This window comes from Megalops cyprinoides, chromosome 2 (assembly GCF_013368585.1).
Source record: "Megalops cyprinoides isolate fMegCyp1 chromosome 2, fMegCyp1.pri, whole genome shotgun sequence".
NCBI lineage: Eukaryota > Metazoa > Chordata > Actinopteri > Elopiformes > Megalopidae > Megalops > Megalops cyprinoides.
In genome coordinates, this window is record NC_050584.1 from 31,417,600 (window position 1) to 31,443,714 (window position 26,115).

Genomic DNA, 26,115 nt, shown 5'->3' on the forward strand with positions numbered 1-26,115 from the left:
AATCCAGTCTTTCATTGCAGTCCTTATTTCGTTTTGGATTTTTTTTTTTTTTTTTTTTTTTGGATGTTCCGGATAAAGAGTCCTCATTTAAAATACGCCGTCAACTCGTTTTATTAGCCTACACCAGGCACCTCCTTGATGCTTACACAATGCAAAAAATAAAAAAAAATCTCGGGAAAAAAATCCCGCGCGCGATTACTGCATTTTTACAGTCTGAAATGACTGAGAATGATTGATGGGGAGATGATTCTCACTGGCGAGGCTGTGAAGCCAACAGCCAATAGTGTTTGATGTGGCTTTAGTTCCACCGGCATCGTCAGTCTGTCAGGTTTGCTGTGGTCATTGATGATTCATTTTAGTCCATGCTGCGTTTCTTTGTGTCTTCTCAAATCCACTTTTCTTTGGAATCCTTTACCGCAGAGGTCGCATCCGAAGGGTTTGAATCCAGTGTGTTTTCGACTGTGAGTTATCAAATTGGAGCTCTGACTGAAGGCTTTTCCACACACCTGGCACGTGTGTGGTTTTTCGCCTGCATAATACAAACAGACAATCAAATTACAAGATGATCTGATCTGATAAGTCTGCACAATTACAATTACTTTCACGACCTTACTTTGTTTCAAATTTAAAGTCAGCAGAGTATTAATTCTGACATTATAAAACATAAAAGAACGCTCTTCGCAGTGTTTACAGGGTTCCATTTGGCACACATATGTATTGTGCTAGACCCATTTCATCTATAAATATTGCAACAAATATTTATTATACTAGGTTAAATTAGTTTACCGTTAACTCGGAATGACGAGCAGGTGCTGTCTGTCTGTTTTGAGCTGTCACTCCTATTCATTGGCTCTTCCATATCAAAGTCATTGCGATATAATAGCCTTAAATCATATAATTGGGAAAGCCAACAAGCACACGGCGGATATAATGAAAGAGTTACTGATTGCTAATGCAATCCGATTTGACGACGAACATATCCACATTATATTGAGATTTACATTCTGTTTGTTCTAATCAAATGCAGACGAGTAAGATACATCATCCGTAATCACGAACACTAAATCCACGATGTCTATTTATCGCCGTTACTTTAAAGTTTAAACACACGCGGACACTTCTTAAATAGCGTTACCATTTCTTGTTCCTGGCAAAGGATAGGTTACTTTTTAAATTATTTCCAAAAAAAGTTATAATGTCTTACCCGTATGAATGAATGTGTGCTTCTTCATGTCCGATTTTTGGTGGAACCTCTTCCCGCAGTACTGGCAGGGGTACGGTCGTGTGTCGGAGTGTATGAGCAGATGGGTAGACAGAGTGGAGGATCTTTTAAAGCTTTTACCGCAGATTTTGCAATCAAAACTCCTTTCCTGTAAAACAACCGAAATAACAACAATTCACCATACAGGTAGGACACATGGAGCGCGTGTATTTGTTTTGTTTGTTTGCGTGGAATAGTAATCAGGGAAAACAACTACTATGCAGTCTCTTTTGGAGTCTAATTATAAGAACAATTGTTGTTTAAAAGACTTGATGAAATATCCATTTGCAGATCAGGTAAGGAGTAAATGATTGTTACCTGAGAATGCACCGCTTTATGCTGCTCCAGGCTGACAGCGTGTCCGAAGGTTTTCCCACACATTTCACATGCAAAGGGCCTTGTCCCGCTGTGCGATCGGCGGACATGAACCTCCAGGCCGTGAGGCGTGGAGAATACCTACGAGGGGAGGAAGAGAGGCACACTAAAACTCAACCACACACATTAACTGATCTGGATACCACATGAAAAGGCTCAGAACTTTGTGATCCTCTTTTTCAAGAATTGTGAGGCACCACAATTGACATCTTCATAATCAACACCTCATAAAATGAATGCTTCGTCAGACGCACCTTACTACATTTGATGCATTTGTAGGATCCATTCAAGAGCAAGCGAGTACAAAGTAGTTCTGACTCGGCCTTAATATCTGGGACCTTGCTGTGTAGGCTGCGATTCGAATACAATCCGGGAGTTGTGGCTCTTTGAAACAGATTGGCGGGTGAGCTGAAATCGCTGTAATGTCCTGCGGCGGTACTCCGCTCGGTGAATAGGGATGTTTCAGGAGCCCTGTCCGCGTAAAGACCCATCGTGGCGCTCCGCTCCAGGACACCGGGGTGGTGGTGATACATCGGCTGGACAAGGTCCCTGAATTCAGACCCAGAATAATTGCTCCACGCATATGGCTGGAAAGGCAGAGCGAAAGGGTGCGTCTCATCCACCGAGGGTGTTAAGGATTTCTCCGAATCTGCTGGAAAGCGAAATTGAAATTTAGGGCCTCAGCAGCAGCAACAGCAGTTCTTTCGTCGTCACCTAAAACACTAAGATACTAAAATCATTTAAGTGACAGGCAGTCTTGTATGAGCTGCCACTCCTCAAAAATGTTGTTTTAACATTAATAGCTTGTCAAAATAAATGCGTGGCAAGTTATTCGGCAATATAAAGTAACCAATCACTATTAAATCCCTGGACGTGTGCCTGTATTGTAGGGTGCGAATGCACATATGCGGTACAACGCATTCAGTAAAGTTTAATAGCCTATATGAATATTAACATTGTAAAAGTTAAATTCATTTCGTTTTTGGTGACATGACGCAATGCAGATATCGGAAAAGGCTATTGATTACTAATGTCCATTCAAAACACAAGTCAGGTAATACAGTAGCCTATTTTCATATTCTCAAACAGTCTTGTTTGAGAGGTTAGCAGAATCAACAAAAACACGTCTAACCTGGTGATACCGAGGGAGAGGGAGGCCTCCAGAAATCTTCATCGTCCGAGGACCGACCACACACACTCCCATCGCAGCTCTGTGGCGATTTGGAAGAAAGGTCGGCAATGTCCACCAGGTGAGATTCCGGGGAAAACCCGCCTCGGGATTCAGCAGTTAGGACGTCCGAGCAACATCCCGGCTCTTTGGGAATCTTGCTGTCTGATTGCAACGAGAGAGGAAAATAAAATCGTACCTGGTAAAAACTCCAGCAGTCTTTTATTATAATACAAGAGTTGACATCTGAATGATTATAAATCTGCATGTATGACGCTTTATTTTAACACTTTGTTCAGCTAGATGCATATATACTGTATTTCAGTTCTGGCTGCTCTGTACCACTAGGCCTACTATTAAGTGTTTCTACTTCGTGCCATATTGGCGTTGATATACAATTCTTATGACCGTAGTCACATTTAATTCTTTTTAAAGTATTCCAATGCTTTACATTTTAATCGATGAGAAAAATAAAATGAGAGATAATATTTTACGGAGCAATTCAGAGAGGCGTTCCCTCGTCATTTTAAATAACCTGTAAAGATATTCCTGTGTGTGTAATAATATTGATAATCGATACGGACAATATTACTTTCCTCTGTTAAACGCTAAAGTCACATTTCCAAACAAAGGATTTTATGTATATTTTAGTTCTACTTTGCAGCTACGTTGCAAGCGTAGACTGTTTTTGCCAATGGATTATAAGAACAATTGGAACAATTGGCACAAAAAGCACAATATTTCGAAAACTACTAATAATCATAGGTCAAGACAAAATGTAATGCACCTTCATATCACATTGGTGATTACAAAGTGTAATGGCAACGATTGAGCTTGTATATGAAAATACGTTTTTATTACATTACATTTTATTTTGTTTCACTAATTTGTTCATTTTATTTTATTTTTTCAATATTGTTTTTCCCCACATTGTTGTTTTCGATGTTTCTTACAGATACTGTTCTTACAGTAAGTATGTAAGAAATACGAAAAAAAGATGGTGATTGCGTTTTAGTAGGAAAAATTATAATAAACAAAAATAAACGACTTCACGTATACAGTATACAGTAGCCTATGTCCTTGACATTCTCCACGTAAATAACATGGTGTGCACTGAAGTTATGAATATAAATATAAATAATTTTGCTTACCTGCACATATATGAGCTAAAATGGTGTCGAGTTTGCTGTAATCATCTTCCATGGACCTCGGCTGGTGGTAGCTGTGAGCCTTTTTGCTCTTGACCAAGAATGACCGAGGCATTTTCAATTCTCTCTGCACAGCCGTTCCAGGTCGAAAATCACTGGAGATTGAAGAATCTGGCTCTCCCTTAGATCAGGCAGCTCTGTTTTATCTCTGGAAAGATTTGAAGATCATTGGTTGAAGACTGTTCCGATATATTGGATTTGGCTATCGAGCTCGAGCATGCGCACAACCTTTCAGTCGATTACCAGGTGTCCTAAAGACAGGTGCCCAAAGAAACAACCCACAGTCCACATAGACATGTGATCGGTCTTCCCGATGGCAAACGCGATTCAGCCCCTGAGATCCGACTGTTGATGGCAATCAGAATAAGTGATAGACTACTTTTCACTATGTAATTCAAACTTGAACGGGGGGGGACGTTGACCCTTGGATGGGCATCAGGGTGCCACACGAGCCGTGTCATTCTAACACCACAGTTTTACGGTTGTGCAACATCATACTCACTAGCTATAGTTTTAGTTTTACTCCTTCGGCAAAGATATAGGCCTATTCATGGCAGCGTGAGCATCAGTATGATATGGATTCTGTACATAAAATGTAGGCAAATCCATCTGAAAACAACAACCGATTAGATTAGATTTGACTAGTCTCTTTACAGATTCACAACACGGCAACCGGTTTTCAGATGAAATAGTGCATGATTTTTTTAAAGGCTTTCTTAAACTTGGGTTTAGTAAAAATAATAATAATTATAATAATAATTATAATAATAATCCCAAGATTTACCACAGTTGACAAGATAAATGTGTCTGTGGCACAGTTCTTGTATACCTGTGTTTAGAATGTTCATTTTAGTGTTCATTTTAGTACACAGCGCATGATAGGCAATAGCTAGAGCTGCAAGAGGCTACGTACACACGTCGGTATATAGAGACTCCGCAGTCTTGAGTTTCCTGGATTACCTGTTCGTTCAATGAGCAGAGCTCCTTCTCTGATCACGTCGACTACGCACCGATAGCATTCACCCTGATTATACAAACATAATAGAGAGACTGCATTCATTTTGCGCGACAGACTGCAAGTCTGCAGTGGATACATTGGACCTGCATTTATTTCGACCCGAGCCAGCATTTGCACCACAACACTGCCAAATCACACCTGGAAAATACCTTAATCGCAGTCGTTATTAGATTTAATAAAAAATATAATATGAAAAAGAAAGCAAATATAATTGTGGTTTGCCCTAGCTAAATATTATTCAATGAAAGGAATAGTTAAAACGTTAAAAATAAAACGCATATAACTTACTATTCAATAAATTAATTCAACGCTCGAATTACTTTTCAAAATGATAGTTCGGTGATGAAATGTAGTATTGGTTCTTTATGACACCATTGACAGATATATATAGGCCATCTTAGAGTAATGCGCCCTGATATGGGCTAACTAGGTTGTCAGTTTAAGCAATTAAGAACACTTGTACTTCGAATAATTGACATCTGAAATTTGAGAGGTGGAAACACCACAAATTTTGTCTGATATATATAAAATGTTTAAAAATAAAGGTTAGATTCCTACCACGTCTTTCTTGGAGATTATAAATGTTATTTTAAGCAGCTTTATATACGCGTGTTTTATACACACAAGTTGTAAATTAAATTCCTTTAACGGGACGTTTATGATTTCATGAGTTGTGTCACAACTAAAGTTGTCATCCAGCACAGACTTCGGTAAAAACATCTAGTGCCAGAAAACTTCATAGGATCTTAGATTATTGATTTCACGTTTTGAAATTAATACGGTTTCCGGATATTGGAAACTAGGCTACTTTAGCAGTGCCCGGCAGTAGCCTACATCAAAGCACCGAGTGCCCTCTGTCGATTAGACGAAGCCATTACTGCAAGGCATCCAATGCTCGCACGCAGGGTTTGCTTACTAACTTTGATGAACGGTTACACTCTGTAATCCCTCCACGTCTAAATTATTGACATTCTGTTTGCGCAGTTATTTGAACAATGCCAATGTAAGTATTTTAAACTTTCAAGAGCACTTGTGGTTAATCGATAACCCCAACTCAGCAGCATTCCAAACTCTATCAGAGCTAAGATTTACATTAAAGGTGTTTCCTCCGAATTTCACTGTTTTGTTGATTTGCTCGTTTGTACGAAAGCTATGATGATTTGTACCTAAATTTTGCTGAATATTTTGTTGAATGTTGACACTGGAACATCTGAAATGCATAAATTGAATTACAACTTTTCTCTTAGCGTAGACTTCTATTCAACATATTTAGGATTTTCACTTATATAAAAGTGAATTAATTGGTAAACATTTCAAAGTTAGAGAAAGATGTTGGTTAAACGTGATATAAAATGCACATTTTACAACAAACCTATGAATGCTGTAGGCAGAATAATTTATTTTATGTCGCATTAAAAGTGCATCTGTCTCCCAGAGCTGAAAGTATTTATATTGGATTGCTTATGTTTTTTTGTATATATGCCAGTATAGAAGGGTGTATGGACTTATGTGTGGATATATGTCCTGGGCATTGCAATACACACCCCAGATCTACACAAATACAACTGTTACTGATACATTTAATAATACATGTTAAACGTTAAAGTGAAACTTTGACATTTCGCTTAAACATTACATTCAGTACATATTCTAACTGAATTTCTACCAAGATTTAAAACTGACACCTCAGTCACGATTCAGTCCTAAACTAGCAATGAGTGCTTATATGAAACATTACTTTGTGACCTATGCCAGGCTACAACGGCTTGTTATTAGTTGTATTTCGGTCGTGACAAAAAAAACTTTCATTTAACAACTCGTCAAGGATCCAAAAAGGTCTTTTATCTGAGTATGTGTGTCTAACGCCCGTACTCAGATATTGGCTATATAATAAAGTGTTTGTGTTTAGGTCACTTTGTGGCGACCAGAATGCAGCCAATACTTAACGTTTCTTTATTGGGGATCCGTATGAGACTTTGTCCCCAAAACATTTTGCTATAATCATTGAGATTATCTGCACATGACGGCGAAACTGCGTCGTTGTGATTGTTTAGCCTATGCAATGTCACACTACAATCGAATTATCCCTACCCCCCTTCGCTTCCAACGGACTGGTATGTATCACTGACGCGTCGTACCTCAGCAAAAAAATTATGGTGGCAACCAAATGTGATGATGGAGGCGATATAATTATAACTAGAAATTTAAGACCAGTGCCAAATGTTTACTGACATCGTTCGGTCCTTCGTAAATTATCAATGGACTCATAAAATTCCATCTAAAGTGTCATAGCGACTGTCAGTTACTTTGAATTCTGGCCACAGGAGATTCACAACAAAGCAACATGCGTCCTCCTCTTTAAAACTAGATGTTCCTATTATGAAACTACATATTGAAAAGTGAATGATTCATCGTATGACAGATGTAAGGGACCAAATGTTGAATGTGCGGATGTGCTCGTGCTTAGCCCCATACCTCTGAAATCATGCGATCCCAAAAATCATCCACATCCAGGTTATTTCATGGCAACTATCTTTATGCAACATTGTCCTAAAATACTATGTCGATATATATAAGTCAATTGAGGGCTGCGTACTCGGCGCAAACACTCCATAACATCCCCATTTAATACATCTTACTCAGTTTAACATATAAATGCAGTGCTGGAGAAATTAAAGCAGGACAGTGCAGACTTCAAGTGTCAGATCAAGAAAACAGCGCAAGAGCGTATCATTGTGGGTGCAAAGGTAACAGTTGTCCACTCAGAGCATTGCGAGATGAGCGGTTCGAATCTCCAGTGTCTGAAAAGTGGAGGAAGGCTAAATGCCATGTCCTGACTAACGCTCTTTGCAATCTGCAAATATAATACGTAATATAAAATGTCCATGCCAGAAAAAAAACATTATACAGCCTGAAAGGCTTTCATTTTCAACTTGTAATGTGTCTCTCTCTTGATTGTAACGTTATTTCGACATCTGTTAAATGCATAGGATTTCCGTTCTTTCTATGAAAACTTTATCTTCCTCCATGTGTCCCTAAACCAAAAATTTGGATAGGGTCTTTACATTCGTCAGATTAAGTTAATATAATAGAAAATGCCATCGTGGTAGCGACAAGTGAAGCAATATAGCCTGACTGATGCAGCTACCCCGCTAGCATTTTTTTCCATTGGCTTTTGACAGCTTATTCAGAAACAAGTGCGATAAGAAAAAATAAGCTTCCACAGAATAAGACTTTTTGTGGCATTGCATATAAATTCAATATGATTAGTGATATCACACCATAGATAGATGCCACACCTATAAAACCTTGATTCACCTGTTGAAAATACATTCCCCTTACATATCAGGGCTACATGTTGGCATGTCAATGTACAAAACGTGGGAGAATCATCAGGATTGTAATTTCCAAGTACGTTGATTCAGGTTGTGATTTGATGGCAAATCCACCGTAAATTTAATTTGGTAATTGACAACAATATTATTCCGGGAACACGTGCAGACACCGAAAACACAAGGTTTTGGTCATTTTCATACATTTTAAAATTATGAGGACTTACCTGTATCCATGATTAGATTAAGGTGGTCTGTTATCTCTAAAAATAAGAAGCCTATGCTTCACCGTTGGGAGAACCCCCGTGTGTTGTCTCGTCTGAATATTCGCAATAGTATATCACCACTGGTTCAGCCCCTGAAACACCGCAAAGATGACTTCCTGAACGTTATTTCGGCAATAGGTTTCATAAGCATATGTGGAGGAGGAGATGAGGGTTGTGTCCAATTGTACCATTTCATTAAACATTCTGCAATCAAATACAACTGTTTCACAACTATTATATAGCCTAATTTTTAGCCACGTATCAAAGTTATATGGCAAAACCATTTTTAGATTTCCACACTAAAAATGCTTGATACCACAGATTTATGAAAGTAAATACACCTGGAAACAAGATATAAGATCAGTACAAGGAGAATCGCAGATTACTGGAGCGCACGTCTGTGATTTTTTTATATATTGGATGAGAGGCCATCGTAGAATCGAAAAGAATGCCTTGATATGTTACTGTTAATTTAAGTAAATCTATAAATACACTTTCCATACATACATGTAAATGTGTAAGGTATGGTATTTCATTTTAATCCAATGCTGCAGAGTATTCTGATACAAATAACGTGTCAATGCTTGCTTGTACTTTACTTTATAGTCCATTTTGAATGGGGTAATAATATGTTAAAATGTGGTAACATTGCAATGTTATGTTGAAATGATGTAACATTCCTCACAGTTTGTGGATCATTACACAGCTACTAAGAGTTAAAACCAAAAAATTTCAGTTGTGTCTTTTTGTCCCTGAGGTACATTTTTTGTTATCTTTGTGGGAAAACTGCCTGTAATTGTTCATTCAATTAAGCCTGCTTGTGGCTTGAAGTCTGTTTTGGGAGACACTAAGATACCTGGAGATTTTGTTGACCTCTTCTTTTGTTGGTTCATGCATTCACAATTCATGCAGCCAGCCATCCAGGCTCGGCGTCATAAGAAAATACAGAAGGGTGCAACTGCAGTCCATGGGGGTGGTGTGACAAAAAGTCATAAATACTATGTATAGATTGGGATATAAGGAGACAGATGCACCCCCTAAGCACCCCCATAGCGTCGGGCTTGCATGCAGCAATCGCATTGATATAAACTGGAAATTATCAGAGTTGTTCACTACAATTGTCTCTATATTAAGCTCCAGAGGCACAGACACAGAGTTGGTTCCATCTGGACAAAATTTATTTCCTTTGTCATTGGGGTGTTCCAAGGTATGGGACTCTGCCCTAAAATGTGCCATGTTATGTTTTTGATCCATTATTCACATACACACATGAGTTAGGCACATCCCCCCTTATTTTCACTCATCTGCTGGCTATTTTAATAAGCCAAAGGTTAACCTGGCAGAGCCTGCAATGCAGGTGGTTTGTAACAAGCAGGCCTTACATGTGAGCTCACTCTTGTTCTATCAACTCAGGGGCCTTATAGAACACTTGAATGCACAAATTTCATCCTAAGATGCACCAACACCAAAGTCCACATCAATGTTTTGATTTGTAAACCTTGAACTTGATGTGGAAAAAATGTGTGCACCTCTACAGAGGTTCCAGCCCATGTGTACAAACTAATCCCTGTGGCCGCACAGCTGGCGAAAGACTGACATTTTCTGATCTGCAAACATCAGAGTCAGAGTCAGAGAGATTTTATTGTCAGCCCATCCATATGCAGTATACAGTAGGGTTGAAATAACGTTTTCCTGGGACCCATGGTGCTACATACACACACACACACAGCATTAAAGTGAACATACACACAGCATTAAACATACAAACATACACACAGCATTAAAGTGAACAGTGAAAATGTACCAGTTTGAGTACTTAAAAGTGACAGCTATGTGTTAAATCTGCAGACAGAATTCAAGCAAAGTCAATATTGCAGGCAGTGATAACTTTCAGAAATGAATGGGGCTATAAAGCCAATGATTTATTCCATCCTCAATCATCAGAAATTGCATGACAGCATGTTTTAAATAATTGTGTTAAAATAATTGTGTGAGATGGTATTGATGCAATATTAACATGACTATATACACTCAAATGTGCTGTAGTTTCATCAATGGGGTCATGGCTATGCAAGCGTTTGGAGGATACAGTTATGCCTCAGACTGTGAGCATGTAATTAGAGATGAAGCAGACTTTTTAGCACAGAAGATTAATGGCTCATGGTCTGGTGCGGGTTCACCAGAGCTATCCTCTTCAACATCTGTAATCCTATAGCGAACAGTTAGCTTGGTGATGGCCTCATATCTTCACATGCCGCCATGCTAGTTTGGAGGGGCTCCTGCATTAGCACAGCCCATGGACTGATGCAGTTTAGAGCTCATGGCTCTTGGGAATCTACTCATTTACTTTCGTTGTACTTTACTTTCGAAGTTTAATAATGGGGAATTAACTCATAAGTCAGTTCCCTCATACTCAAATGTCCTCATGTTGCCAATATTGTAAAATGGCTGAATAAAAATGTTTTTATCTGGTCATGTTTTACCAAATAAGCTGTCAGGAAAGGCTTCAGATCCATTCGTCAGTGTGAATAAAAACTTACTCTCTATACAGCAAGCACTGCTGTATTTTGGTAATTGCTTTTGACTGCCAGTGAATTGTTAATGTCAGACTTGTTTTTACGGAAGTCTATGTAGCAGGTGTCAACCACGCCTCTTTGCCCGGACTATGAGTGTCATCAACAGAAATGCCCTCATCAGAATGCAACAGGGTGAGAGGAGCAATAATATGCTGACAGAGAATTAACATGATGTATTGTTTAATACGTGCGTAATGTGTCAGTATCGTTTTTCATTCAGGCATGAAGTATTTGCATTTGACTCCTGTGTGTTATATATTTAATTAAGGCATGGATAATCTGCCATAGTTGCTTGTTTCATCTAATAAAAAGAACAATAAAGTTCTATTTGCAAATAATAGTACTGAGCATAGGGGTTTCTTTAAAACAAACACAGACCTGACTGCTTTTAGCCACAAAAAGTCTGTACTTCTGACTTTTCAAGGAAATTACAATTGTTTTTCGTAAACAATATCCATGTCTTTGATTTATTTTACAGAGAGAACACTAGAGAAAACCTCTACTTAGTAAAATAACAGATTTATTCTTGTAAAAATCTCTTGTAGCTTACTATATCATGACCAACTGCCAAAGACATCACTTTGTTGCCTGTAATGGACTGTTTACAGCTCCAACGTCATTGAATGTATGCAGAAGTGGAATGTAATACCTTTAAGAATTTGTGAGAGCACTGATGACAGTCATCCTTATTTGTTTCGGATTGGCCAAAACACTAGTATATTGTGTGCAACGTATTCTTGGAACGTGACCCATATGGATATGATAATCAACTCAAAATAGTTCAAGTATGCTTGTGTCATGACTTTCTGATGGACATCCTCGCATTTGCATTCTGATATTGCTTGTCATGTAGTAAGCACAGAAAAGCCCGCACCATACAATTGACTGCATACGGAGTTAAATTTTTGAACATTTATTTGCTGGGAAAGACCATACAGTTACAATGTTACAGGAGGCAGACAACTACCTCTCAGTTTCATGCAGTAAAATAAAAACTCTTCTTAAAGTGTTCCACTTAGCATCTGTGAAGGCCACAAGAGTCTATTAAGATCACACCTGGGACACTCCTTCCAGCCTAACTGTTGTGCTATGATACCTTTGCACAGGACAATACTAGAGGATATCTCCTCCTCTTATTGCTGAGCAATAAGAAAATTACCCAGGCACTGTGTAAATAAACAGGCACTGAAACCATTTTTAAACAATGTACATTTTATTCTGAACACACATATAGATTTTACACTGCAATACTGGACTGCTAGGTCTATCTGTAAAATGTGTCCACTGAATGGTTCTCTGTCCTTCTTCCTTCTTGCACACTCTTTCCCTGGATAGGTCAGGATAGAAGACAACAACATGAATACGAAGGATGGGTCCTTACCATTCTCACTACTCTTTCACCCCACATCAATCACCCCAAAATATGATCCTAGAGACATATGAGGGAGTAAGAGCAGGGAGTGAATCAGCTCTGCCCAGCACTGGAAAGCAGCTGTCCTCCCAGTCATAGTGTATCTTAGTGTTTTAAAAAAAATCTGTGCAACCTTCTGGGGACTGGTGTATTAAGATATATAGATTAGGGTTCAGTCATCTCAGACAGTACACAAAATAGTCATCACTGCGTAAGATGTATTATTGCATTATATACACATTTCACACACAGGAGGCCTGAACTCAGCATGTCGTAAAATGCCTTTGATAGACAATATACTCTGAGACAGACAATATACTAGCGTGAAAATGAAACACTACAAAACAACTCAGCTGACGAATGGATAATCACCAGTATAAGTGTTAGAAATGCACAATGGTTATCAAAAACAAACAAATTCACATGTACACCGCAACAGACTTAGCTTTCTGCTTGTTTTATGTAGTATTTATTGGTTTGAGTGCGTATACAGTTCCCTCCACTGTCATGTATGATATGCAAATAAGTACCACATAGTGTACACACAAACATTGCGGTTCACCTTTATACTGTAAGTAGAAAAAATACTGGTTTGAAAAAAGAAAATTCAGGATCTATTTCACCTTCCAAAAACTATTTAGATAAATATAGTGTCTAGTGACCCTTGACTAATTTCAATAAAGTAGTGCACAGTTACTGGCAGTGGTGATTTTGGTAAAAGGATTTTAAAATAAGACTGATGACCACTGATTTCAAACATGTCAGGTAAACCATGATACAACATTAAACAACAATGTCAACATTAAACAACATTCAATGATTGAACTATGAATGGATTATGAATGATAAACAGTACAAAATATTTAAATGGAGATCAGTGTCAATAATCACCTATGTTCATTTGCAAATCTGTCTTCACAGGCATTTTTCTATAAATACACACAATTCTCTCTGTAGTTCCTTTCCCAATGCACTGTCATTGAAAATATTGATAAATAATATCTGTAAAAAGCTTTGCTGGCCAAGCACTGATCATCTCCACATAAAAAAACCCCTGTATTACAGGCTGATGTCCCTTTAAGATCAGTTGTACAATAGATGATAATGAACAGATCATCTGCATTGATCCATAGAAATTCTTACCTTCAAATCAAAACTTATCTTCAAATGATAAAGAGAACATCAAATTAAAATGTGATGATTTTCCTCATCTTTTAAATACCTGATGTATGTTTTTTCAATGCTTTTTCATTCAAGAGAGTTGATGATATGAATTCATCTAAAACTGTGAAATATCGATTCAGGAATAATACATGTATAGCTTGCTCACGTGGATATTTTTGCTGTTTCAGAATTTGCACATGTAAGATGTATCTACTTGTCTTTTAGGCAACAAGCTATTGGTAGGACGCATTTTACAGATCCTTACAGTGAGTTTCACTGGAAGACTGCACAATTGCTCACTCTATAAAGCCGCCCCCTGTTTGGCCACTGGAGCAAATGCACACCCTGAAATTCAAAAGTGGCCCCATCTTGAGTTCTAACACTGCTATAGTACTGCTAGGCTCCAGATGACCCAGACACTCTGAGATGCATGGGTTAAGGATTATCAATCTATCTGAAATGTGAATAATTATACAACTACTGTTTTAAAGGTTAGGGATATAGTATCAATTTATGCGCCTGTTTTTTCTTTTGTTCAAGTGACCCATTAGCATTTCTGCTGTGATACTGATTATTGCTTCATATGAAGCAATCTTCCAAGCCCATAAAAAGATTCATCACTTTCACTAGAAATGTATATAATACCCGCAGACCATTATTGTGGCCATTATTCCTTTTTGGAAAAAAAGGTCAAATATGATATAAAAGGATAAAACATAAAGAGTAAAAGACAGCAACAAGCATGAAACAGGATGTTGCACACAATCTCTCCATCAAAACTCTGTACTTCAGACTGTGACCATTCCCTTGTTTCCTTAATTGTTTGACTTGTTTGACTTAATGGCGTCTCCTTCATTTTTCAGGTGTCACCTCTAAGTGGATGCCCACAGGGTCTCTCCTTCACTGATCCAGCTGCAGTCTATGGAATGGCAATGATATGTACATCGGACTGAGTTTGGCAAAAGGTAGATGCAAACAAGGATAAAATTAAAGAACAATGAATAAAACCTTGATAAACCTTTTAAAAGGATGGCCTAGTCCAGCAAGCTCCTTGGGTGGAGGTCCTGCTTTTCTGCCTAAACAGAGGAAATGTTGCTTTCAGTTGAGATTGAGTACAAGAGTTAGAACTCCCCCCTGCAGGTAGTCAGAGCATGAGAGCTTCTCTAGTGTCCGTCACACAGCAGTGGTCTTGTGACCATTGTGGGCGTGGCCTCCATTGGACGGTACGGAGAGGTGCAGGCCATCTTCCTCCTCTTCACTGTCCATGTCCACCAGGTTAGGGTGGAGCATGATTCGGCACGCGTCTGGCCGTGACTTGAACGGGGCAGAGACGCCGCACAGCATGTTCTTGCCCATGTCTTCGTCCGAGGAAGGATATGACTCATTGTCCCCCATGTAGTGATTGACCATGTGGATTTCATCAAAACTGGGTGGGTCACTCAAGCCCCTCTGGCCTTTTAAGCAGCGAATCTGTAAGGACAAAGATGTGCTGGCATTTAACACGACATATTTAACCACACGCACCATCCCTGAAAGGCACCATCACTGGGAATATCATTCTTACAGACATGTGGTACTTTGATATCTCGTACATGTGTGGTGAACACTTCTAATCATGTATCACAATAATGACAATATCTTCATTGAATGCAAATCATCTAAAACACACAGGAAGCGGCTGTTAAATTCAAGAACAGAAGGTACAGCATCAGTTTACCACCACTAAATGTCACTTCACATACAATGGCCTTGATTCCAAATGAATTAATATATACATACAAATAGAATATTTTGCTGTGCTCTAAGATGACAAACATTAAGACTCTTCATTACTTTAAAACTGAATTTTCATGTAAAGATGTGAAATGCAATTAAGAAGCAGTGCTGAAAGTGACATGATCATCACAGAGGTGGGATGACACTGACATTCTCTGAGGGGAACTATTCATGCCTGTTAGTTGCCAACTCTTACCTGATACAAACTGCCTCAACACGACAGACATGTGGAGAGAAAGGCATTGAGAAGGAAAGTTTAGAGAAGCCACACACACACACACACACACACACACACACACACACACACACTCGGATGCAAACACATAGACATGTCCACACACAGCATGGGAGCTGCATCAGGACTAATGCTCTACACAACAAATGTGGAAGAAATTAGCCAAATACTCTTCTATAGTGTTGATGCCTGGAATTAGATCTGTGAAACTGGCATGCTGAATTATTGTAGTAGTGTTGCAGGGAAAACTTCTTAAAAGCCATCACAGTACAATCTAGATCTATGCTACATCTAACATGGTGACTTTTTAATTGCAGTTTGTACAGTAAGCTGCTACAAAAATGCATTTACAGTTTCAAACACAACATTTTGGAAATACTAGAACATGACATCAACATGAAATTGAACACCTGGCCATTCTGGCCCTGAGACTGGTGATGTCATAGGCTCAATCAAAGGGTAAGGCCTCTAGGTTTTCATCATTTCTCCAGTGGACCTATATCAAATATAGGAACTTCATCTCAAAGGTATTTTTAAAAACATCCAATTTAGCAACATTGTGTTTATTCAAAAGTATGAAACAGTAACAACTCAAGTCACAGCTATGCTTAGCATAGTGTACCATTTTCTCATGTCCTTCTAGCCAGCTCATACCTAGTTTGAAAACCCCCTTTTGAATTGAAATCATTTTCAACATATAAAATATGTTTCAAATGACATACAATAAAACCCCCAACAAAAACTCCCTGTTTGATTTCTTCTGTCAGGTGCTCATATCTATTTTTTATCAAATTAACTTCCTGGAGAGATTCATTTACAAACACTGGCACCACTCACACATATTACATACTGGAAACTTTAGAATGAGCACATAGCTCTAATATCATATTTACTATTGTTAATTCTACTGCAATTTACCATGGCTGGCTAATTCCTTCTACATCAGCCAGTTCAATCAATCTTACCAAATGCCCAATCAAAAATATGCTTGGAGTGACCGTTTTGTGTAAAAATGGGTGAATGCTTTTTGGTTACTGCTTATTTAGAATGAAATGTAGGGATCATTCCTCAGTGACAGTTTGGGCAGGTAATCCTAGTGTTTCAAATAAACAGAATACATGCTTGAATTCTGCCAAGAAATTCAACTGAGAAATTCCTTATTTCGTAAGTATTTGCAGATGTAACACCAGCATGCACTGCTTGCCATTTTTAAATGGACAACAATTAAACAATTAAGGTTGATACACAATGCAATTTATGTTTCCATTAAATGACACACATTCTTAAAGTAAAACTTCAGGGCAAAACCACTGCATATAGTACACACGTTGCTTTTGCCCTGGAAAATCTAAGATTGCTATTAGGGCCTGAAAAGATTTTGTTGCACATGAGACAACTGCAGACTTGCAGGTTCTTCAAGGAACAGGAAACAAACTACCGAGTTGAAAAGCAGCTACTAAGGACATGATGGGTTACGACTTCTAGATGCTGTGAGATTAGTCAAAGTCTGATTTTTCTGAGATCCCTGTGGCTAAATGTAAACCTTTAAATTCCAGTCAAGTGGAAATAAGCTAATTCTCACTGATGCTGCACTGTGTAAGATACATCCCATGACCAGATAGACACAGTATATTGAAGACTGGAAATGCTTTATAGAAAATCCAAACGCATTTATTACATTTGCATTTATTTTGATCAATTAATGCAATTCCAGAATTTTAATGAATTACAATGCTCTAAACAGTTTTGGAATCAAGTGATTTATTGTTTATAGATAGTTACTTAACTATTCATATATTCCTATGAAGAACTGTGATGTGGTGAGAATTTCAGATCTCATGCACAATAAAAAAACCCCATAATACTACCCAAACAGTGCAGTGCTTGGTTCAAATGGCTCTAGATTAAAACTAAAGAAGCACATGGTTGGAGGCTTCAAACTACAATGGAGCACAAAAACTCTGTAGTTACAGTTGAGCTTTTCCTGTGTTGGCCTTCAGAACCTGTCCTCTCGCCATATGTAACTGGCTCCAGTACCATCTCAGGCAGTGAAGACAAGGCAGCTGTGAGGGAGGAACTGCAGATCTTCATCAGAGTGTCTACAAACCACGTCTTCTGAGGGTGCGCTATCTTATCATTGCACAGGTTCCTTCCACCCACCACAACCACTTAAATCTGACAGAGTTGGCAAGGGGACACTGGCCCCATGTGATACACACACACTGTGGCAATCAGAGTTTCACAAGGCCTGAGCCAAACCTCGGCCAGCAAGGGAGTGCAAATCTCATCTCTGAGCAGCTCAGACATGCTCCCCAGATAGGGTGCAGGGTGCAGGACGAAACTCAAGGCATGATTTAATACAGCTCGATTTAACCACAAGCCACTAAGTTTTTTTTCTTTTCTTTTCTGGTTAAAATCTGACTGCATCCTGCCACGTAAATCATTGATTTGGAGGAGGAAAACAAGTTTACGATGGCTGAACTGTGCTTTCTCTTTAAGGGGTAGGATTTTTTGTGTTACAGAGAGTCACATTTGTAATAATTTTTGATTTAGACCTTAAAATAAATGCTATAAAGTCAACTAAAATCATAATCAGAACAGCACCATCTACAGCCTAGAAATAAATCTTTTCCCACACATTCCAGGCCTTCACTTAGGTATAACTTCCATAAATTTGCATAAAATAGCAAAATTGTAGGTTGTTCATGTAAATTTAAAATGTTCATAGTTCTGATCTTATAATCTGATGGAATGGGGACATTACCATCAAGGAAGGACAAGTACTGGGCTCACGAATGGCTCGGTTAGCAAAGCATTTGCGTTGAACGCAGGCTGATCCCTACAGCCCAAGCACAGCACTGGCTGTATCATTGGCCCACAGTGACCGGGATCCTACAGAGATGGGGACAAACTAGCTTTGCTCTACCAGGGACAGGGATGGGTAGGTCAGCCTGGGCATGCTTTTCCCACCACCCTCAAGCATCCTGCGACTGGCCAAGCACCTGCAGGTTTGTTGCTGACATCAGTGAAGTAGCACCTATCCTCCAATAGGCTCCCAATCCGCTATAGTGTGCTCTCTGTGGCTGCAACTGTTTTACAGAATCGCATTCGACTTGCCTCGATGCTCCTGTAAACGTAAAGAGGCTGTCGGATGAAGCAAACCTGGTACGATTCCAAAATAGGGTTGCATAAAGAGGAAAAAACAAAAACAAAAAGGGAGGAAAAGTACTTGTGCTGAGACTCAAGTCACTCAGCCCAGTAAAAACCCAGACAACAACTCTCCCCTTGAGTTTATTTCAACAGAGGGCCATTCTACTGCAAGCTCCATGATGGGAACCTTTGCAGCTGAGCCATTTTTATAGCCATTATATGCGATTATGTCCATATGCATATTCTGTTCCAACACTTACATGATGAGGGAAAACATTCAAACTGGATGTCAGTTGGGGAGGTAGAACTTTCAAAACCATATGAAACTGGACAAACTGTTGCAGTCATCATGACTTCCAATAGGTGTAGATGGTGCAATCTGATCAGGTCATTCATAATAAAACCAGCACAGTCACATTAAAACTCTGAGGTTTGAAAGGTTAACAGAGTGTCATAACCTCACAGAAATTGCAGATTTCAAACTTAAGTTCATAGGAAAAAATCTAAAAAGAGTCAGATTTACACTGTGACATTTACTAATTGAGTCACTACTCAGAGGGCCAGAAGGGAAATCAAGATGTTTCCATGATAGTGCGAGACTCAATCAGAAAATGAGACCAAGACTAAAAAAAAAAAATCACTTCAAATGAAACTCAACCATGCACACAAGGCCTAGTGAAACTAATCTCACCAAAACATTGCATGCACTCTGCTACAGTGACTGATCCCAGCCGTCCCATCCTTAGCTGATCTGTATCTCAAGAAGACCAACTCCAAGTTCAGCTGCGATATCTACAGCAGCTAGCTCTACTGCAGGACAGACAATAGCCCTTCATAGCCTCCCACTTGCATGTGTACCCAATGAACTAGCCAAGTGCAACCACTTTTCATGGTTTTATTATTATAGTTTTGGAAGGAGTCATCAATACTCCTCACAACTGAAGCTTTCCACAGCCAAAGCCCCCGTGAGGGGTTGTGCACACACTTCAAGACATGCTGCTATTGGTTGCGATTGTGAAGGTAGTTGCACAAGCGGAAGAGATTCTTCACCTTGCTTCAGCTGTAAGATGCGAGGTGCGAGGATTGCTGAGGTCAGACAGGCATATGCAAAACTTCCCCATCTTCCAGGGGATGAGTGTGCAAGAGCAAGCACGTGACTGCACCGTATGCAGCGAATTTCCACGAAGTGAAGGAGAAGTAGTGACGGACAGGGCTACTGATAAATGCCAAGGTCTGAGACTGAGACCACAGGGGTGGCATCAGTCTGAGTGTAGCTGCTGATGAGGGGCAAGACCATGATGCATCAGGATGTGCCACCAGACTACACTGTATACCCTGCCCTGCACCACAGTGGTTACACCTTCAGCCGGACAGTCACATCACATCATCATATAGTTTCCTACTCCATGTTCAAGTCACTTTAAATTACTTATGTCCACTAAATCTACTGTTCTTGCACTTACAATTCTGATGCCCTCAGGCTGAACCTCAGTGCTCAAAGAGATGTTCCTGTGCACTGATTAAATACAGTGCCTCGAAAAAGTATTCAGCCCCCAATCCTTTTTTCACACAAATGATTTCCACAACCTGAGATTGTGACTAATTAGACTGAGATTTTTTTTGTGAATCACTCAACTCTGCAACAGTGCAGCAGAAAAAAGAAATAAAATTATAAACCATTCAAGAATTAAAAACATCAAGAACTGAAATGTCAACAATTCACAAGTATTTATCCCACTTCTTTAGTACTTGGTTGAACCACCTTTCGCAGTCATTACAGCCACATTACATCCTTTTGGATGAGTCTCTATTAATTTTGCACGTGATAGAGCAGTATTAGCCCATTCCTCCTTGCAAAATTGTTCAAGCTGTACCAGGTTAGTTGGGGAACGGCAGCGGACAGAAATTTTGAGGTCTTTCCACAGATGTTTGATGGGGGTCGGGACTCTGACTGGGCCACTCAAGGATGTCAATTTTCTTCATCAAATGTTCTCTGTTCATCAGTGTTGCTCTAGTAGTGTGTTTTGGGTCGTTGTCCTGCTGAAACACAAACTTCCTCCCTAGTTTACACTTTCTGGCAGAGGGGAGTAGGTTTTTTTTTTTACTGTGCACCATTCATCTTACCATCAATCTTGACCAGATTGCCAGTCCCTGCTGCTGAAAAGCACCCCCATAACATGATGCTATCACCAGCGTATTTGACTGTGGGGATGGTGTTACCTGGCTGATGTTCAGTGTTAGCTTTACGCCACACATACTGCTAAGTGTTTGAGCCAAAAAGTTCCACTTTAGTCTCATCAGACCTCAAGACCTTCAGCCACATCCTTGTAGTATCTTCCAAGTGATGTTTTGCAAAGTCTTTACAGTCAAGCATGTGTTTTTGTTTTTTTTCTTTTTTTTAGCAAGGGCTTCTTCCTAGCTACTCTTCCATAAAGGCCCTTTGTGCAATAGCTTGGAGATTGTTGACCCATGGACAACATTTTCAGTTGCAGCCACTGACTTCTGCAGCTTGGTTAGAGTGACAGTTGGCATCACAGTAGCCTCTCTGACAAGTGCCGTTTTTGTTCAGCAACTAAATTTAGCGGGGGGAGGCCAGCCCTAGGCAATGTGGCTGTAGTTCCATATTTCTTCCATTTCTGTGTGATGGACTGCACTGAGATCCGAAGTATGTTCAGTGCCTTTAAAATGTTCTTGCATCCTTCCCCAGATTTGTGCTTCTCCCTCACTTGTTTTGAATGCTCTTTTCTCTTCATTTTGGTTTGTTCAATGGAAAATCCAACCATACTGTTTGACCTTGTAAAGAGGGAAGGTAAAGTATTTATTCTCATGAAGAAATTCAAAACAGGTGATCCCCTAATTTCCTACACAGGTGGAGACCATCAACAAATTGGATGAGTTTATAAGACAATATCTTGCACCTGAGCAAAGTTAGCCTTATAATTACAATGGGTATGAATACTTTGTAAATCTCAAAGTTTTGTTTTTATTTTAATTTCTTGTGATTTGTCATGATGTACAATGCTGTGTAGACCAGCTGGAAAAAAACCTTACTTAATATACTTTAAATTGGGAATCTGAGACAATAAATTGTTAAATCAGTATTGGGGGCTGAAGATTTTTTCAAGGAACTGTATGTACTGTATGTGCTGCATAATTGACTGTTATCCCAAATTAAACACTGGAAGACAGGAGTGAAAAGAATTGGTCACATTTGAGTTTGTGACACTTACAGTAACAAGGTGTTGTTGAACCTCAAAAGTTGCAATAAAATGGGCTGTGAAACTTGGTTAAAAAATTTTGTTTTACATGCTTTGATAGCACAGCAGCTGTAGAGATAAAAAACCGGGGCTTGCTGCAGCGCTGACAGACCCCACCCAGTGCCACAGCAAAATATCCTAGTTGGTGCTAACATTTAAAAACAAGAGAAAAACATGAGTCTCACTGGTACACTCTGTCCGACCTTTCATTTTCCATTTCCTTGGTGTGATTCAGATTATTCACCTGCGAAGAGCCGAAAGAAAGGTCTAAATGGAAAAATCAACTTCTAGTGGATCACGGCTTGTGTCCCTACTACTAGTATTACCATTGCAATTGATTTTTTAAAAGCCCTGTGGGGCTGAAGCCAGATATTTGACCAAATCTAAGAAGGTCTGCGCTCTCCATGGTGTAGAGGTGGGAGCTCTGCTTTAAAAGCTGAGACTGAAAGGGGCGTGCTGGCACATTCCCCACCCTCCTCACAGGAAGCTGAGAGGTGCAGGGCGTAGTTATCACTTCTACTAACTATGCAGGTGGCCTCAAAATATAGTAAATCTGTTCAAAGAAATGATGAAAAAATAAAAACAAAGTCACTGCACAAGCCACAGGGAAAAAAAAGCACAAAAAAAGCAAACAGAAACGGGACCCGATTGGTCGAAAACAACATTTGTCGAGGAACGAATGCTACTGAGGGTGTGTGTGGTGCCTGCTCTGAAAACGCCAGAGCCATTACCAGCAGTAGTGCTGAGACATTGACAATCGAAGAGGTGAGCGTTCACTTGCTGGGGACACAACAGAGATGTGGCAACACTCAGAATGTCTCATGCTTTTACCCCGATCCTGTCACCGTGTCAGCACTGGGTTATCTGGTCACATTCGCCAACTGGATTCAAAGGGTAGTACAACTGTCCTCTGTGGAGACTGAGGGGAAATGAAGCATCATGGGAAATCTTGAGGGCACAAAGATAATGCAGATGCACAGCTGGCTAGTCAACACAGACGCACATAAGTCTTGATCCATGCAGGCAGGTTCACGCTGGGAGGAAGTTTTATCCTATATTTGCATTTTTCACATTTTTTTAAACATACAACTCATATTTTAACCTGTAGGCTATGCTTCCCATTTTATCACAGACCTCCTGGAGATTTCTGAAATGCAGATGCACACATGAGACTGGTTGGAGGATGGAGCAGTAAGTATATTAGTCACGCACACACATGCACCCGCATCACTCCAACAGCACCACGAGTTATGACCGCACTGCTCCTAAGCCCAGGCACTAACCTCTTGCTTCAGCTCAGCAATCTGGTCCTTCAGGTCCTGGATGTATTGGCTTGAGTCAGAGTTGTTCAGCTGGCCTTGGACCTTCCCTTCTTCCTTCTGTGTATGGAAGACAGCACAAACACACACAGAAGTCATTTCTCCTGAAATGGTCCTAGCATTCTCGCAAGTAATGCCCTGGAGTCATAATGGGCTAGCGAATACCTATCATGAAGCTTCCCTAGACAAGAAGGTAGCCATTTTTCAACTGGTGTGGTCACAGCTTCATGATAGTAAGAACTGCTCAAGACCTTCATGACCTTTACTCTGTGTCTTCTATCTGTGAGGCAGAACCACGTCCTGGTTTCATAACTAAGCCAGGGCCCCATCTCCCCCACCAGCTACTGCCTACTACTCACTGTTACAAAACTGGGGGTAGGGAAGGGGTTCTCAATAATCACGTCATAGGGACAAAGAAACATCAGTACTTCCATTCATCACAAAGACCTGTGTCAAACTGAGTCACTGATGGAGGCTCGAATCCAACGCAAAACTGTTGTTGTTCCTCTGGCCCCTGGAGGACCTCAGGGGAGTACGTTAGTCACCACGTTAACAGCTAAACCAAGCCCATGTGCTGTTTATGTCACTCGCCACAGACATCTGCAGGCCTTGGAAGTGAGCCTGCAACAGATTGCAAACCTCAAATCACTTGCTACAGTTGGAGTTGAAAAACATGATCTGGGCTACCAAGAGGGAGGGGGTGGCATGATTGAACACAGCGTGCAGCAGTCAGGTGGGCAACAGACACTGAACCCTGGTCAGACCCCCACGGCACGGTCTCAGTGAAGTTCCTTTTGAGAACGGGGGATGCCAGAGATGAACTGGGAGTGGAGATGATGAAGTTGAGATGGCAATCTAGCGGATCAACACCCAGAAAAAGGGGCGTTTTCAATTCCTGTGGTAGAGCCAGCTTGCGTGTGGGGCTGCTGATACGCTGCTGAAGATGAGGATCTAAACAAGCGGCATTCTTCCAGGAATCTGTGTTTTTCTTGAGGTTTCCCCCCCGTGAGGGTGATAAGGGAGAGACAGTTAGCAGACTTCCTATGTTCAGCTGCGTGAGTCAACAGGTGCCAGGCTGTGGCCGGGGATGTCAAATGTCTCTAAGTAATGGCTTCCTCGCCTGTCTGCACCCTGTTGTTATCCAGCTCAGTTGCGGCGGTTGGCCGGTGGCTCTCTTGTTTATTTTTACCACTGATTCGACTGCTCTTACAGCTAAGGACCTTCACCAACAGTGTTAACGTTAGGACCAGGTTCTGTTAAGGGTTCTACATTAGCAAGCTTGGTGATCCCAAGAGGCTCAGACAGTTAAGGCACTTATTCCAAACTCAGGCTGAGCTCTGCAGCAAGGGTTTGACCTGGCCATGAGATCTGGCAACAACAACAGCAGCAAGACAAACTGGCTTTGTCCGTACCCCTTAGAGTCGAGCATGTCAGCCAGAGTCCTCTTGTAGCGTCACTCTCAGCACCATGCGACTCATTCCAGCACCTACGAGTTGGTCAAATGATGTCAAGGAGATATGCTTATCCTCCATTCAGTGTGTGCTAACTGGTGGACCGTGAGACTTGTATTGTGTGAAAAAGTCACAGTTGGCTTTCTTGTCCGACAATAACTGTCAACTACATAGTTTGGGGAAAAAAAAAAACAGTGGGAGGGAAAAGAAAGCATGGTGATTGATGATCAAGATCACTGGTCAAGCAATGGATTGCAGTGAGGCAAAAATAGAACTATGCAATGCCTTTTGTTGGACTATATAAAAAGGTAAGTCCCATTCCTGCTGAAAATTTGAGAAAAAAAAACAAAAAAAAAAAAAGAGAATTCAAAACTAAATTAACGTCTATGATATAACGGCACACAGAAAAAGAATAACCTGTCCAACAGACAAGCTCAGTTTTATGGCACTCTGCATTACAATCACTTCAATGGTGTCCCTTTATAGCAACATTAAGTCTGACAAAGGCCTCTCACCACTTTGTAAATAAAGTGAAGATACAAACAGGAAACATGACCTCTTGACAGAGTGCAGTAAATGTGACTGAAAACTCACCTAAAAAATACCTAAGTGATCAAACCCATTACCATAGGAAGCTTTCTCCATGTCATAATATATTTTATAACCATGGAAACAAGCAAAACATGAACAACACATTAACCAAATACAGCAGACGTCTTGCATTTGCTGAAATGCTTTATGTTTACAGTTTCTTGCGTGTGTGCAGTTATTCACCAGAGCTACATCTACGCTCAAGAGAAGTTAAGCTTCCGTCTTTTTAACATGGTCTCATGTGATGGGGCTGTGGTTTGCTTGAGCAGTCTTGTGAGCTTGTGAGAGTAACACTATCGATGTGCTCTTACTTGGCAGTTTGTATGGCAACTCAAGTCAATGTCCAAGTAACTTAACTCATTTGATTATTATGAACTAATTGCACAGTGGTAAAGTCATTCTAAAACTTCAATCAGAATTATGTAACACAGATATATTTGGGCAAACAATTCAAGGATGACACTGAATTACAATGTCTTTTTTATTTCATACTTAACTTCATGCACGCATAAAGTAATAATAAAAATCCTCTGTCACCTTTTCATCTTGTTGTCAGT

The 26,115-nt window shown here is 40.0% G+C and overlaps 2 protein-coding genes across 13 annotated transcripts in view; both read right to left on the bottom strand.

The window, feature by feature from the left end:
• Window positions 1-350: 350 nt before the first annotated feature.
• On the bottom strand, window positions 351-4,067 carry LOC118769178 (zinc finger protein Gfi-1-like). Its single transcript, XM_036516209.1, has 6 exons — window positions 3,956-4,067; window positions 2,769-2,969; window positions 1,891-2,288; window positions 1,580-1,717; window positions 1,205-1,370; window positions 351-529 (listed from the first exon to the last, which is right to left on the bottom strand). Exons 1-6 carry the CDS (start codon window positions 4,065-4,067, stop codon window positions 351-353), a joined length of 1,194 nt encoding a protein of 397 aa, XP_036372102.1.
• Window positions 4,068-13,940: 9,873 nt separating this feature from the next.
• The window catches only part of LOC118769098 (ecotropic viral integration site 5 protein homolog), a 55,245-nt gene continuing 43,070 nt past the window's right edge, over window positions 13,941-26,115 (bottom strand). For 9 of the 12 annotated variants that reach the window (XM_036516198.1, XM_036516191.1, XM_036516183.1 and 6 more), the window contains 2 exons: window positions 23,481-23,576; window positions 13,941-15,249 (listed from right to left, as the gene is read on the bottom strand). In XM_036516198.1, the coding sequence (XP_036372091.1) occupies window positions 14,953-15,249; window positions 23,481-23,576 (393 nt within the window). In that variant the 3' untranslated portion in view covers window positions 13,941-14,952. Of the gene's footprint in view, window positions 15,250-15,751; window positions 15,762-21,976; window positions 23,117-23,480; window positions 23,577-26,115 lie in introns of those variants that run through there. The other 3 variants (XM_036516167.1, XM_036516175.1, XM_036516158.1) reach the window with 3 other exon arrangements.

Bases quoted from the DNA above. Each gene is read 5' to 3' on its own strand.
- LOC118769178 (XM_036516209.1), bottom strand. From the start codon at position 4,067: ATGCCTCGGTCATTCTTGGTCAAGAGCAAAAAGGCTCACAGCTACCAC. The intron at 2,970-3,955 runs GTAAGCAAAATT...CGTTGCAATCAG, and splicing joins TTTAGCTCATATATGTGCAG to ACAGCAAGATTCCCAAAGAG. The intron at 1,371-1,579 runs GTAACAATCATT...GTTGTTTTACAG, and splicing joins ATAAAGCGGTGCATTCTCAG to GAAAGGAGTTTTGATTGCAA.